This window comes from Eufriesea mexicana, unplaced genomic scaffold, assembly GCF_001483705.2.
Source record: "Eufriesea mexicana isolate 0111107269 unplaced genomic scaffold, ASM148370v2 scaffold14589, whole genome shotgun sequence".
NCBI lineage: Eukaryota > Metazoa > Arthropoda > Insecta > Hymenoptera > Apidae > Eufriesea > Eufriesea mexicana.
The window spans coordinates 224,116-240,184 of NW_016922043.1; the positions used below are offsets into that span (position 1 = coordinate 224,116).

General features: G+C 36.6%; 1 protein-coding gene across 16 annotated transcripts in view; it reads left to right on the plus strand.

Moving 5' to 3' along the window:
* Positions 1–16,069, plus strand: part of trol (terribly reduced optic lobes) — a 251,055-nt gene that overhangs the window by 197,463 nt on the left and 37,523 nt on the right. For all 16 annotated transcript variants that reach the window (XM_017909090.1, XM_017909096.1, XM_017909092.1 and 13 more), the window contains one exon: positions 13,166–13,273. In XM_017909090.1, the coding sequence (XP_017764579.1) occupies positions 13,166–13,273 (108 nt within the window). The remainder of the gene's footprint in view (positions 1–13,165; positions 13,274–16,069) is intronic.

Genomic DNA, 16,069 nt, shown 5'->3' on the forward strand with positions numbered 1-16,069 from the left:
CAGATTCGATCGATGAATTATTCAAGTGGAACGACCTGAAAAATCCTTCAGAAGCTGGATGTGAAATTTAAAGGACGTTCTCTCTGTTTCCAAAATTTGATCCTATGGGAATTAAACTGTCCATCGATCCATCCTCCCAAAATATTCTTCCACTATTGAGAAATTCATCGTGTCTGTAACAATTAACCCGATTTATCCTGACAGGTTACTGATGTCGACGACATCTTTGCAATTATTTTAGGTTTGTGGCTGCTTCGTTACGTTATATGTTTCCAACGTTCGAGTGGAAATCGATATGATCGTCGAATCGTATCAAGCAAACGGAAGACTGTATTGATAATTGAAGCACGAAAGATGGCTGTCAGCGGGTGAATCGAATTCGGTAAATGTTTGGACGCGAGTAGAGAAATTTATAACCCGGGAAGGAGATTCCGTCAAACAAAGGTGCATTCCAAAAATCGACTTACAGCCGCGAGCCGCTGAAATCTCGAACGATGTCTAGAAGTGCACCATGGGAGGCATCTTCTCAGCGTATCAGCTGCGGATGCGGTAAAATATGATCCCTTCCCGCCGGCTAGCAAACTGCATAGCCGAGAATTTCTCGTTGATAAAGAGATACGAAGCTTCTTCCAACCGAAATACGAATATATCTACGTGGGCTTAAAGTCGGCTATGGAATTTCCGTGGTTTCACCTTTGCGAGAAGCGAAACCACAATTCGGATTATTTCCACGTGAAACGATTAAAGAAAGAGTACCTTCTCAAAACTCATATTCGAATTAATCCTGAAAACCGCAATATTTCGTATTTAAATCCTAATATTTAGGAACCAATATTCAAATTCAAATAATTCGATAATAATTTTATTATTATCTTTGCTATAATTTTACGACTTGCTTGGATTGCACGATGACTAATAATTTTAATTTTTATGTTTATTATTACTATTACCGATTAAAGAAAGAGTACCTTCTCAAAACTCATATTCGAATTAACACTGAAAACCGCAATATTTCGTATTTAAGTCCTAATATTTAGGAATTAATATTCAAATTCAAATAATTCGATAATAATTTTATTATTATTTTTGCTATAATTTTCCGACTTGCTTGGATTGCACGATGACTAATAATTTTAATTTTAATGTTTATGATTACTATTAACGATTAAAGAAAGAGTACCTTCTCAAAACTCATATTCGAATTAACCCTGAAAACCGCAATATTTCATATGTAAGTCCTAATATTTAGAAATTAATATTCAAATTCTTCGATGTAAGAATTAATATTCAAATTTTTCAATTTAAGAATTAATATTCATATTCAAATAATTCGATAATAATTTTATTATTATTTTTACTATAATTTTACGACTTGCTTGGATTGCACGATGACATTAATAATTTTAATGTTTATGATTGCTATTCGTATTTATAAATTAATAATATTCGGAGACTGGTCCAATCCGTGTCAGTTTAATAGTATGTAATCGAGTAAATTTTTTGAATATGTACTTTTCTCTTTGCGTGTTCAGAGTATTTATATTCAGATTTCTCAAGGAAATTGCAAATTAATTCGTCAATTTTGTAAAACAGCACAGGAAATTTGATTCATAGGTTACATTAGATAGCTACCTACGCTACTGCTTCTAAGTGTTCAATCGATTCGCTAGAATAGTACGTGGGTGTTGCTAAAATATATAAATCGGCGATAATTTACGAGAAACTCTGACAATGTCACCTTCTGCATACATCGGAAGGATTGTAAATTTAAATTATTTATTTGGAAAGTTACTAGAGCTGTATTAAAATGAAAATGATTCATTCACGTGCACACACTAGTTTTATCATTGTTCGAGTTATCTTACCGTAACATGCAATAAATACGTACACTCCCGACCAAAAGTTCCGAATCGCAACGTGTACCGCGAGATCCAAAAATTTCGAACCAAATATCAATTTAGAGACGTTTTTCAAAATTTCAAAATTTTCTTCGATCATAATCATGTAGGAATAAAGAAAATTGCTACTGGTGATAAAATTAATAGAAAATTTAATAAAAATGCAATTAATTTTTGTAATTAATTGTTTACATAAATATCTTGATAAATATTGGCATACACGTGACACTCGCAGATATGACTCTGTGTCCCCTAACCTCTTAACGTTAAACCTACCATAACCTAAATGGACATTTCCAAAATTTTGCTTAAAAACACCGTATTCAATTTAATTACTCATTCCCGCGAGTTTTCTTCCAAGACGCATATATCTTTCAACATTTTCCCCTCCACTTCTCTTTACTAAAAAATCTTTTATTTTTTCCTCCATCAATCATCAGTTAGTATCAGTTACCAACTAATCATGGTAACCTCAGCGTTGAGGACCGAATTATTGTACAAAAATTGATCAAAGATTTCCAAATCTCTTTATCATAGATTTAACGATCGATTAGGGTACCCGATAACGTATCGTGATCGAGATCATACAAGGAAATCGATATTTTAAAAAATTGGAAAATATACAAGGGAAATTTTACGTAACATCGAATGCGTGGTAACACGGTTGCGGTCGTTAAGGGGTTAAACCGTTGCGGTCATTACGGTTGCGGTTATTAAGGGACTGGTACCGCGAGATGGCGTTGCGGAGTTCCCGATGTCGGGAAAGGTTGTAGTCGGAGAAAAGGCTAGAATGTTTGGGGGACCGACAAGGTTGACGGTGGAATGGAAAAAATCGAATTGTCGGATGAAAGTGGAGACCGATAGCGGAGAGTCGATCGACAAAGAAGGACGGTCGGGTGAATTCTAATTGCGTCTGGCGAGAACAAACCGCACGTCAGTTAACGAACGAAAACGCGGCGTAGAGAGACGCCAGTGGCTGCATATGCTAGCCGGACAAACGATAGCGTGACCTGTTATGAAATAACGATCCGGCCGGCCGCTGTCCACCCACGCGTGACACGTATCCGCGGCTCGAGCATTTATTTATCGACAATTCGTTTTACCTGGACGTTATTTACGACACTCGAGGGCGGAAAGAGGCTGCTGCCGCATGGTTATCGTTGTCGTTGTCGAAACGAGTCTCCGCTCGTCGCGTCGGCTACCTCCCAATCGATGACTCTCTTTGACGCCGGAAGTTTTCTGCCTGGTGACAGTTGATGCTCGCTGATCGATTCTGTCGATCGTCTGAAAGTAATACTTTCGAATATCCCGAAGGAACAGGCAGCTTAGGTTACCTCTTCGAATCTTAAGGAAAGGGATCTTCTGGTCTAGAGGCAAGAAAGGAAGCAGGGTTTTCGCGAATTTTTTTCGTAGAAACCATGAGAGCTTTCGATGCAGATTTTTGGCCATTCGTGGATACGTATTCCGAGGGTGTCTCCAATTTTTGTCAATAAAAAATAATAACGATTGTGGAAGTTATTTAAACATATGTTCCGGGTGGTTTGAAAAACATGTCTGGCGTGCTGACAGGATTGCGGCTCTTCTGGTTATTCGAAACAAACAAATTGAGAGGCATTCTGTTTAGTAAGGATAGAACTATAGTTACAACTAAAAAGTATAAAAAATCTACGGATTAAAAAAAATGGTGGTTCTTTAAAGTTGAAATATCGATTTTCTTTTGTTTCCTTGTCACCTGAAGCTTGGAAAGAAATAGTAAATCAAAATGGATTTCAATTATTTCTGTCCCAATGATAGAGAGATATCTGTTGAAGGTACTGTCCAAATTTGAAGTCAATCGGTTGTGTAAAAGTAAGTGTGAAAAGTACAGTCTCGAGAAAAATGCGTTTAAAGTTTTCGATAGAAATATTCAAAATTTGATCAATTCGTCGCACTGTTTCATAATATTTCACATATTTTGTTTCCTGGGCGACAAAAAGCATGATGAAACTAAAATTCTCTTGACACGTGTAACAAGAATTTTTAAATATCGATCCACTTGTGCAACTAATAGATTTTGTATTCCAGTTTTATGAATTTTATTAAATCGCTTTACACGCATATTTTCTAGGGTCCAGACATGTAAAAAATGAATAAAAAAATCGTTTTTCTGACTCTCTCGATGAGAAAATCTGCTTAAATGTGTTTGTCCTTCGGAAATATTGCAAGTAGGGTAGGTCAAGTGCGGTAACTGGTGAGAAGTAGTTGTTAGATAATCCTTATTGATCGGCTAATAGTAATGGTTTCAAATATTTCCATTGGAAAACGCATTTCAGTCGTTTGCGAGTAACATTTTCGAACTTTTTTGAAAGATAAAAGGGATTTTTGGAATTTTGAAATCTCTGTTCTGTAATAATGTAAATAAGTGGGTCAAAAATGGCGACGCACTAATCCCTGTATTGTGTAGTGCCACGTTCGCGAATAATTTATCTATCTAGGTTAGAATTGGGTTTAGGTTAGGTCTGAGTTACTCGTGGTAATGAAAGGATTAATAATTAAATAACACGAGAATAATCGAAGTAAAAGCACTGCGTTGCTGTTTTGTATGTGCGATTGGGTAAATCGGGGAACAATTAGTCATTTCGACTACATTTTACGAAATCTAACCTCAAATTTTGCGCTGCACACCTTTATTAATCCAAGCTATGCCTCGTTCATGGTATCCCCAGGAGGTGGAAAAGCTGTTGCCTCGATTTCTGTCGCGATTTTTCGCGTTCCCCTCGATTTACCGAGCTCCATTGATTGAAGCTACAGGCCGGTTTACAAGCGGCGCGATCCCACAGGGAGAACAGAATGGTCCCGTTGTAGCTCGGATGAGTCGCTGGTTTGTAGAAACGTGGATTATGTCGCGTAGGATTCGCGAAATAAGGCGACGAGTGACTATCACAACTTCGAAACGCTGCCTTCAAATTTTCCCGATTCCTCCATTAAATTAACTATTCACCGCAAGCTTTCCTAACCTCAAAATACGAAACAATTCACGAATGATTAATATAAAATTTATATGTTTATATATTTTACGTACGCGAGTAAATAAATCTACACTCGTGTACGAAAGTATTCAAACGCTTAATGTGAAGTATTTAAAACGATATTTTAAATACAATAAGGAGAAAATTTGACGATTATATTAGTGAAATTAGAAAATAATTCAACGATATGTAGGATATTTATATTACATTTATTGGAGATACGGGTCGTGGTGGCGCTAGTGAGTTAAATGAAAAGTCGTCTTAGAAGTATGATAAGCAACAAAAGATGAAGCAATTTCATATTAAATCTCCCAATTGTTTAATTAGCGATATTTTTCACTAATATTATACGTTTATGCAATATTTTCATGATTCACCAATACTGCATATTTACATATAATAAATATATCATAAAGTTGAATTATTTTCTAATTTCATTATATATAATTTTAAGGCTTCCTTCGTGATTTAAACATCATTATCGTTTCATATATTTCATTGCAACACGCATATATCATTTTTTAAAAACAACACATGCTCGAATACTTTCATGTGTGCGTGTATGTATATAAAAATCCATTAATTCTTGCAGCAAACACGTTCGAATATTATCGAAGATTCGTGTCAAAGTTCATCTTAATCCACGATTTTCGAAACGATGAATATTCAATGATTGATGTGTGAGGCTCTGCAGAGAAAAATTTCTTCTTTGTTTAGAATAACCGTTTTTCGAGGAAGCCGCGAGCGATTCCGCGTTGGATTTCATAAGATAGCAATGATCCGGCCGTGGAAACGGGTATTATGGCAGGCTGGATCGCGATAAGCGGTCGAGACGTACGTTTAGCCGTGGTTATCGCAGAGTTTACGCATGCACACCGGTGTAGATTACTCGGTTGATTTTGCACGCGTGAAGGACTAAATGTTTCACGCTCTAGAAATATAATGGAAACGACCGCAGTGTCGAAGATCACTTTCCTTCATAAAAAATCCCTTTCCCTTTTCGTCTCAAATACTTAACAACGAGCTGTAGTAGTTGCCATTTTGTACGAAAACTTTCAATCACGAAAAAGTCTCTTTGGTTGGTTCCCTTCTCCCAGTGTCAACCGGGAACTTTGAGTAATTTTGATTGCGGCTGTTTTAAGCAACGCATGCAGAGAACCACTGCCCGGAAGAACGCTTAAGCCGAGGGGCCTCGCGTCGGGCGGAAGTCGCGACGCGAGCCATTCTACTGGCAAAAGTATTTGTCATTCTGGGGGAAATTAATTGTAAACGAGTTATCGATTGCGCCACTCGGTGCACGGCTTCATTGTGCACATGATTGAAGAGTCGACGATTTATTTATCGATCCTCGTTTCGTTCACCTTGATTTTCCTGCCCTCCGCCATTTTTCTTACCATAAGGGGGTACATCGAGCGAAATCTGACGGCATAAAAAGGAATTATCTTCAATTTCTTTTAACAATGTCTGGCAACGGTGGAGAAAAAAGAAATACCTGCAGAATGGCGAAGAATCTTCCAAAAACGATTCTGAATAATTACCCTGAACCCTCTTTAGAGGCATTCCGCGTGGAATTATTTTTTCGTTATAGCGCGTTCGCAACGCGTCGCGAACCGCGACAGGACGTCATTAATTATAACGTTTAAATTGCAAATCGGCCACTAAAATATGTCGAATCCCTGGTGGACGGGGAGAAGAGACACTCCCCCGCAATGTATGACGGGAATATACTTTATATGCCGCGTTCATATATCGCGGCCGGCCCGTTGGAAACGCGCCACAGCGTCGGTTCGCTCGTTACCCATCGAGTGGCGATTTTTCATGCAAATTCGACCGCGAAATTGATGGTAATTCTTCTAATGCGATTAGCGTGATCGTCTATATGACGATAGGGCTATGCGATCCGAATGGACCAAAAGACGTCAGTCCTGGTAGATTCCATTTAGATTTCACTGCCAGTCGTTGCCTTCGTCTTTACAATATTGCATCCAGGTGTCTGTTAAAAATCACCAAAAACATCTGATCGACGTATGTCAAAGAAAAGATAAATTCTGAATACCTCGTAGTCTGATTTGGAATCTAGAACCTAGCTTAATCTAAATGCAGTGTCTGACAGGTATCAGTAACCGATCCATTAATATTTGAATTATTAAAGTGCACTCTAAGTGAATATTGTCGAAAAATATATTACAAGAATAGGATTAATATTTGAAAGCTTAAGTTGGAGCTCACATCTGGCATCAGTTTCCAATATACCTTGAAGGTTTGTGAGGAGGATATGTACAGTACAGTTATTACGGAATTAATTCATAAATTATGAATACTTATATGCATTCTATATGCATATTATAATGTAATTCTAATTTTACTTATTAATTATGATAACAATTCTAATACTTTAGATACTTATGAAAAAGTTACTAGAACAGGTTCATCCATTGAGAAGATATACGTGGACAGTTATAAGATCTAATTGTACCTATATCTTTTCTTAGAGAGGAGTCTGACTTAAAATTGAATCTGATTTTCCAATCTACGAATTGCCAAATATAAATCATAATCAAAATAGATCAGCAAGGACGAGATAAACGAATTTGTGAAAAACTCTAAAATTCGAATTGCATAGATTGAAAAGTAAACACTCATGGTCGTAGCATAAACTGCTGTACGGTAAATTGATTTCTTGTAAGCAGATCGATTTTGTGGTTTTACCGTCGGTTATGGTCGTGTAGGGATTTTGTTGAAAAGTGGAAAAATAGAATACATCATTAGGACGAGCCCGAACTCGTTATCTCCTAAATCACGCGAGTGTAGTGGGAACGAAGAGTTACTCGTGCACCGTGTTGCTTTTTCTCGACTGCAAAACGCGTCCTTCCTCTTTGTGAATATTTGATATATACCTGTAGAAAAAAAATGTGATTGATCAGAAAATAATTCCATTCTATACGAATAAATGCATTAGTATCGGTTTAACGAGACAAATTACCTAAATAATCGATTTCGTTTTCTATCCAAGTCCACTTGTAGCAAAGTGGATAAAAGTGAACATTTTTTTTTTTTTTTTTCAAATCGTTGGTTCCATTTCCTTTTCAACTTTTGAACACTGCAAAATTTATGAAATACGTGCAATGTTATAAAATGTGCGAGAAGTACGTAAAGAATTAAATGGAGTAAGTTAGGTTAGGAACATATATCGAAACTAGATATATCGAAACTACATGTATCGAAACTACATGTATCGAAACTAGATATATCGAAACTACATGTATCGAAACTAAATGTATCGTAACTAAATGTATCGCAACTACATGTACCGCGACTATATGTCTCGAAACTACATATATCGAAACTACATGTATTGAAATTAGATATATCGAAACTAGATGTATCGAAACTATATATATATCGAAACTAGATATATCAAAACTAGATGTATCGAAACTATATGTATATATTGAAACTACACATATTAAAGCTACATGTATCGAACAAATATATATCGAAACTATACATATCGAAATTACATATATCGAAACTACAATGAAAAGTAAAATTGAATCTATACTACGTTCATTTTTAAACAGTTATAACTCTATGAGAAGAAATCATACGATAACACTTTTTAGACCAATACAAAGGGCAAAGCCTGTACTTTCACATTCCTAGATTGAATTTTTCCCTAGATGTGTCTATAGTAGAAAACAAAGGCAAGTTTTTCACTTCAAAAATTATAAAAATTCAAACACTGGTAGTTTCCTTAACAAATTTTTTCGCGGTCCGAATTATCATAAATCGATTCACTGAAGTGTCCACTTTTCAAAAATCCCATAAAAGTTACTAGACGATTTTTCCTTGCCAAATATATCGAAATATCTAGTTTTTCGCAAAGATTTAAACGAAACTTTAATGAATGCTTCGAATCCCTATTTTTCTGGGTTTTGTCGATTCGTTCATTATATCCATTAGGTATGAAATTTAATAGTAATTTAATAGTTTCTCTAATAGTAAAGAGATCAAGTGACCTAGATTTGAGTGTGAAGGTACTACTAAATATTTACGAACAAGGTTCAGCATCGAACATTGGTATTCAGAAGAGGATGAGTGAATGCACATTTTCCATAGCAATCCTAATTAACTCCTACATCTATAAATCTTGCAAGTGTCAGGAAACTATTTGCCTTTTCCTTATTGTTAGTTAGCCGTTGACCAATTATCCAATATAGACCTAACATGCCATCCATCCTGTGAAATAGTCAGTACCTACTAGTCACTGGTCATTCTCTCTAAAATCATTCCTGCCATCTAAGTTACACGTACATTATCTCAGATCTATTTACTTCCTTGATAGTATCCAATGTCTAAAGATTTCGTTTCAGCAGTCTTTCTCACGATGAAATTTGGGCTTTGAAAGATTGGAGTTCAAAGAATAAGGGAACCCTTCAAGAAATATACGAAATTTTCATAGTGGGAAAGATACAAAGGCACCAAAGAAGGAAATAGCATCAAAAATGAAATTTTTAGCAATAAGAAAAGTGCCAAAAAAGGAATTTTATTAACGAAAGAGAGAAACACAAGAACTTCAAAGGAGGGAATTTCTGCAATAAAAGAGGTAGTATAAAGTTACGAAAAAGCAAATTTGTGTAATCAAAGAGACAGTTTGAAAGCAGCAAAAGAAACAGCAGCAGTATCAAAATACGACGTGACGAATTCCAGGTATAACATATTAAATACGACCGTTAAATTTTTAATTCGTACAAAAATTGTAGAAAATTTGATGTAAAATTCTGGAGAGAAGTAGAACGCAAATTTTTCTTCAAAGGAAGGGAAATTTTCAACGAGATTTTTCGAAGGAAAAATCCCGCCAGTAGCGACAAAAGCATCATCCGGGGTGTTCAACGACGCGTACTCCCGGCAACTTACGCGGGGAAAACATACATCAGAAGCGGTGAAGAAAAACTCGACTCGATATAAAGCTGGGGATATTAGCATGACAGGCAAGCAGCATCAAATTGCTGGACCTAAAAGCCCCTCTGCTAAATCGTCCGTGCTCTTCTAATGGACTGCCAGCAGAAGAAGTTTAGTCCCCATGGGGTGTTCCTTCAACCCTCTACCTATATGTCTTACGCTTTCAACTCGTGGCTTCTAATAAACATGTCTTAAAAAATGAAAAGAAAAAACGGTGAGATTGAAACTTACGTTATAAGGACAGATATTTTTCAAATAGTGCAAGACCTAATTATTCATCGTTTGACAAAACTACCAACCTATTTGGTCCAGTGCTCATGTGGTAAATTAATTCAACTGCGGTGATGCCCTGAAGATATTCCTTCCTCTGACTTGATGCGACTGAAAAAGCCGCACTGGAGTTTTACACGGACTGTTGCACGTGATACTAATGTCCTCGTTATCACAGCTGAAAAACTGTTGTTCCTGATGGAAAACGGAAGTCATCTGTAACCGATCTTGACATTTTTACTAGTGAAAATAATACACAAAAAGAAAATAAGAAATGACTTACATAGGAACCAATATCATAGAACAAATTAGGTCTAATAGATAAAAACGTATAAAGAACATCAGCAAGATCTACAAGCAAAGATAATCAATGGTTGTATGCCAGTGCTACTTAAAATAGCATTTGAGAGCTTGAAAATTGCGTGTTTACCAGCGAGGTGACAAATTCGCCATGTCAAAGTGGTTACAGTGTAGCGGAGCGGCAATTTTCAAAACTTCTCGGGCTTTAAATAGTTATGATCGAAGAAGCAAGATGGCGGGGGATGAGAGAGTGATAAGAGAATCGTGGCTGTAAAAAGATGCATCGCGAAGGCGGGCTTTCGAGGCGCGAAACACGCTCTCATGCATCTTTAGCAAAAAAAGTAACCAGGCAAACTTTTCCATCCACCTCGGTTCTACACCCTCGCGACAGCTTGCACCCTCAATATTTTACTCCATCTCGCAGGTCACCGCACTGTTTTCTTCTTTCCAATAAAGATGTTAATGCTGAATTTCAATAGAATTCGATTATTCAGAATTTTACGGTAAAAGGAGGAACTTTGAAAGCATTTAAGCGTATTATTTTCAAACGGTAGACACTGTGAAATATTTGGAAATAGATTTCCATTAAATTCGTTTAATCGACGTCACTTCACGATTGTCAGCGTACATAACCTAAAAATTGTACCGGAAGATTATTACAAGGATGTGCGATAAACGATATAAGTCTAAGTAGATACTCACGGTATTCAAAGTGTGGAAGGGATCAGAATATGGAGAACACGATCAGGTTATGTCTGTTAAAGGGACTTGAATACGCTTTGACACAGGAGACTGTCACTCAATCACCCTACTTGACTCTAGCTGGCCATTTGTGCTGGTATATTACCATGAAAACCAACGAGAATTCTCCTTAACCTTCGTCAAAGTGTTATTTCGCAGCCAGATCACCCTAAATCTCGCATTACTGTATAGGTTACTATAGTCTCTCTTGATATGCTTTTTAGTCATCAAAATCTACTTCTAGAATAAATATGATAAGCTAAAGATCTTGTTATTTGCTTAGAATACTATAAGAATAAAATATAATATAAACTTTGAAATATATATTTAGTTTAACAAGAAGGCAGGAAAAGTATTCGACACGTTTACGTACTGTTGATATTTTTGTAAATCCATATCGATAATTTTTAAATCGACAGTAATCGTTGGTCAGTAATAGTACCGACAGAGGTCAATAGGGGGAGCGAAAAATCGGTAGAAATGCGAGCCAGGCCACTTTATACGCGTCACTGTAACGTTATCCAAAACGGAGTGCGATCGGATTGTCTCGAATGAGCATGACATAATTGTGAAAACGAGATGAACCAGCGTCGATCCAATTGCTGAAACAACACCGTGGTCGACGTACTCTCGTATCACACCGAAGTGGAAGCGGACCGGTCTGTCGGCTTGAAACTGGAGCATCCAGCCATGGTCTGTGTTTATCTGAAACGCAATACGCGAGCACTTTTGACAGCTCTGCAGAGTGGCAAGCCCATAGTAAATCACTGGACAGAGGTTAACTGACTGGAGAAAAAGTCATTGCATGATGAAAAATTCACGCCTAGGTTATTTTCCGTGATTCGAAACAATTTATTTATTTCGCTTTATGCCGTTGAAGATAGGTCTTATTACGATCTTCATGATGTCGATAAAATAGCAAACTTGCTTAACCGAAATCGATACCGATCGGAAATGTAGATTGAGAAATAATCGATAATCTCACGAAATGTGGAAAGAACTACCTTTTTCTTACGAGAGAGGCGCTATATACAATAATATACATACATTCGTCTGTGGAAAGGTTATAATCGCACAGAGTGGAACGTTATTTTAAGAAGAGCTATGAATATTATTTGGAGACCATAATTAAACTACGGAAAGGCCTTTTATAGGGGAATTTCACCTTACTGTCTTATTAAACGGTGCGAAGGTTAAGGTATGATAGAATGCTATAGAAGATTCTTCTTTGAAATCTGACTTCTCTTTTTGTGCATCTACGAGTTCATATTAAACGGCATTCAAGTGACATTATTGGATCCTTCGTATTTCGTCTATTCGAATAAGAGGGAAGAAATTCGAGTTCTATTGATCTCCATTTTCTTTGTAAGCCAGAGACAAAGAACAAATTCCTGAGAATTTTCCCCATTGTTTATAATACTTCGCACACTAAATTCTATTAATGTACTAAACAGTATATCGAAAGAATAACATTGTGCATGCGTACTACAAGTGTGAATAATTTAATATAACAAGGTTTTAATTTACGGAAATTATTAAACCCATTATAGTAAATGAATCATTTATTTAAAACAACACAGAGCATTCTATACGATTCAAGGCTGCAAATACTAAAATTATAGCGACTGTTATAACCTGTACCCAATATTCTTTTGATTTTTCGACCAGGTTTTTCGGGAAAAGCATTAAATCTCAGAATGCTATTCTGATATATAAAATATTACACGAGCAAGTAATATGACACAAAACTTTTATTTAATATATTAGCGAAGGTTATCTATAACCTAAACCAGGAAAATTTCTCGCTATTTTTGCGCACGAATTTCTCCACAATATGAGATCCAAAAGGACGTCGCGATCGATCACGAATCAGCGTTGAAATATTTGTTTGATTCTCATCATTTATTTCCACCGTCGAACGTTTCCCATCTGATCGGAAATATTTTATACATTTTTTATATGGTTTTTTGTTTTCTTTATTTGCAGCTTGCACCGCCTCGCAATACAAATGCAACAACGGCCAGTGTATTGACAGTAACGCTCGCTGTGATGGCGTGACAGATTGTTCAGACAGTTCTGACGAACATAACTGCCGTGAGTATATCGACTACCTTTCTTCGTGCATGGAAAATTATTTTCTTACATATTTTCTTCGTTTCATTGTGCCTGCGCATTTATATAAAATATATTTCGTATACCAGTGTACATGTGGTCGATGAAATGCACATGTGTTTTTAAGTACAAAAAATTGGTTATTTTTTGAAATTAATTTTGCAAAAATAATTCTGCTTTCGTGAATAATTTCGTCTCTTTTTGATTAATTAACCAATTAAAAAAAATTAAAACTTTTCTCTCTCGCTTTTTCTCTCTCTTTCTTTCTCTGTGTCTCTTTCTCTGTCTCTTTTTCTCTTTATATTTTTAGTTTTATATTGCAATGTAACATGAAACCTCTAAACAATTTGCTTCGTTTGAGATATATTTGGAAATCTTTTACTAACCAATCCTAACCTCTTAGAATTAACGTTACTTGTTACTAATAATTTAATAAATTTAGGATATAGCTACTTGAGCGATAAAGATGATTGTGTTCCTCTTATTCTCGTTTTCTGTTGAGATTCAAGAGCAACTGAATTTTCACTTGCATTCTTTGATATCCATGATGCAAGTATATAGTGTGGATTGTGATGAATGTAAATCTGTTACATACTCTCAAGCAAGTAATAACTACACAATATTAACCGTTGATTTAACGTATATTTATAATCAGATTCACTGCCTACATAACCTAACCTTAAAACTTAAAGATGGAAAAAATGTTAATTATTAATCTACACAAACAAATACATTTCTTGTCAAGCTTCATGTACTCTGAAGACACTCAAACATCAAGACATCAATGCATGAAACATTCCCTTAAAACAATATTCATTTAACCTAACAAATGCTTTGAGCGTTCGCCTTGAAGAGTCGACTTTCTCCATACCTTCCAAGTAAGTTAGCTTGTAAAACAACTTTTCTTATTTAAATTTCCTTGGACCCTATAAAATCCTCATTCCATAACAAACTAACAATCTTATCATATTCACAGACTCAACAGATCCAAAACCAGGCTTTTTGTACATTACACTTCGTCGTCAATTATTATCAGTATCACTCAAAACCTATTCGGCGAGTCATACACAAACAGAATCCACATCGACAAGCAAGAAAGAAAGCAAAAGCAGACCTATTTTATCATGGACTATCATCAGACTCGCACGCAACTACGCCAGAACTAATCGCGAACTAGTAGGTATTACGATGAGCTCAATAATTACAATAGCTGTGACAATAATAACAATAGCGTGTTCGGAAGACTCGGGAGACCAGGCAAATGGGGAGGTGAGGGGGTTGGCCTCGCGTTTTCAGGCCATTGCACTTCTTGCCCCTTCTTTGCTTCCCTATGCCAACCCTCCCTCTGTCTTCCTGTCCTTTTAACCCCTTATTATTTCCATCGTCTTTTGCAGAGACACGCTCCGACGCTACACGTCGAAAGTTAACCGCCCCCACGGTGATGCTTTGCGTTCCTTTCTTGCTCCATGTCGACCTGGAACACAGATTTTAGTTCGTAGGCATATCGCAGCGAAAAGTACCTATTTTCTGTCACTGCTAGCTTGGTCTATCCACTTGTACACATTATAGGAGAATTCGGAAACATTTTACTAAAGAGTACTTCCTTCTTTTAAAAAGGAAGTACTTAGAGCTAGTCGAAATGAAGTATTTGGTGTTTTGGTTTAGATAGGTCGAGAATGTATTTGTTAACGTATTTAGGAGAAAGTAGTGAATCTCTGGAAAAGCTTCGGTTAGCAAACCACAAAAATTGGCTTGCATTTTGAAATACCGGTGAGGTTTACTGTCATCCTGTTCTCTATAGTATAAACTGGGTAGCTGAATCTAAAATTTGACTGAAAAAATTCTAACAAAGCCACAGGGTTGCACGCGGTTGTCACGTTGAAATTAAAGCTGCTAATCTTCTCGTCTTCAACAAAATTTTACAACTCGTGGGGTCATGTTTCTTCGCAGTGTCGCGAGATAAACTAACAAAATCAAAAATGCAAACTCGATACCTCAATCATGTCCCTTGGACAGCTTCATATTTCTAGGAAAAAGAGAGGAAAATCTTTTAAAACCTGAAAACATCAGTCTGATACACATGTTCGTATGTTGTGGCAACGCGGAGGAGGTCGTGAGGGGTCCAGGCATGAATCAGAATTGGATTAAACCTGGTGAAAACGGATGAAATTCCAGGGCCGAGGCCGCGAAAGGGCCGGCCAGCCCCGCTGGAGATTAACGTCGGATTAAAATTGCAGCCGGTTATTAGGGCGGCTTAATAAACGCGAGTAAATCTCGTTCGGCCACGGGGGCTGCCTTAAATTTGGCCGCGGGAGCGTTGTCCGTTTTTACGACGTCGATATTAATGCTGCTAATGAAGTTTGTTGACGAATTACAAAAAAAAAAAAGAAAATAAAAATAGAGAAAAAATATAGAGGGCACACAGACGAGAAACGGAGAACCGTAGAGTTATCTTGTGCATCAATACCATCTAAGGATCTTAGAAAGAGCATCATGAAGTAAACAGTAGGATTTTCTGGATTCTGTCATTTATAAACTAGCCTTAAGTTTATTCGTTTGAACTCGCTCTTTTTATTTTAGCCTTCGGAACCCGATTGTAGCATATATATTTCTTAACCTCAAAATCAAACGGATATAAAATGTTGTCTCGCTCTGTATCAATTAGGTTAGGTTGAACCAGATTCGATTGCTTGATATCATTTTTCTTCATACAATCCTTGGGAACGGCAATGTATTCTGTTCCTAACCTCAAAGATCGTAGAATGGTTAGACATTTTT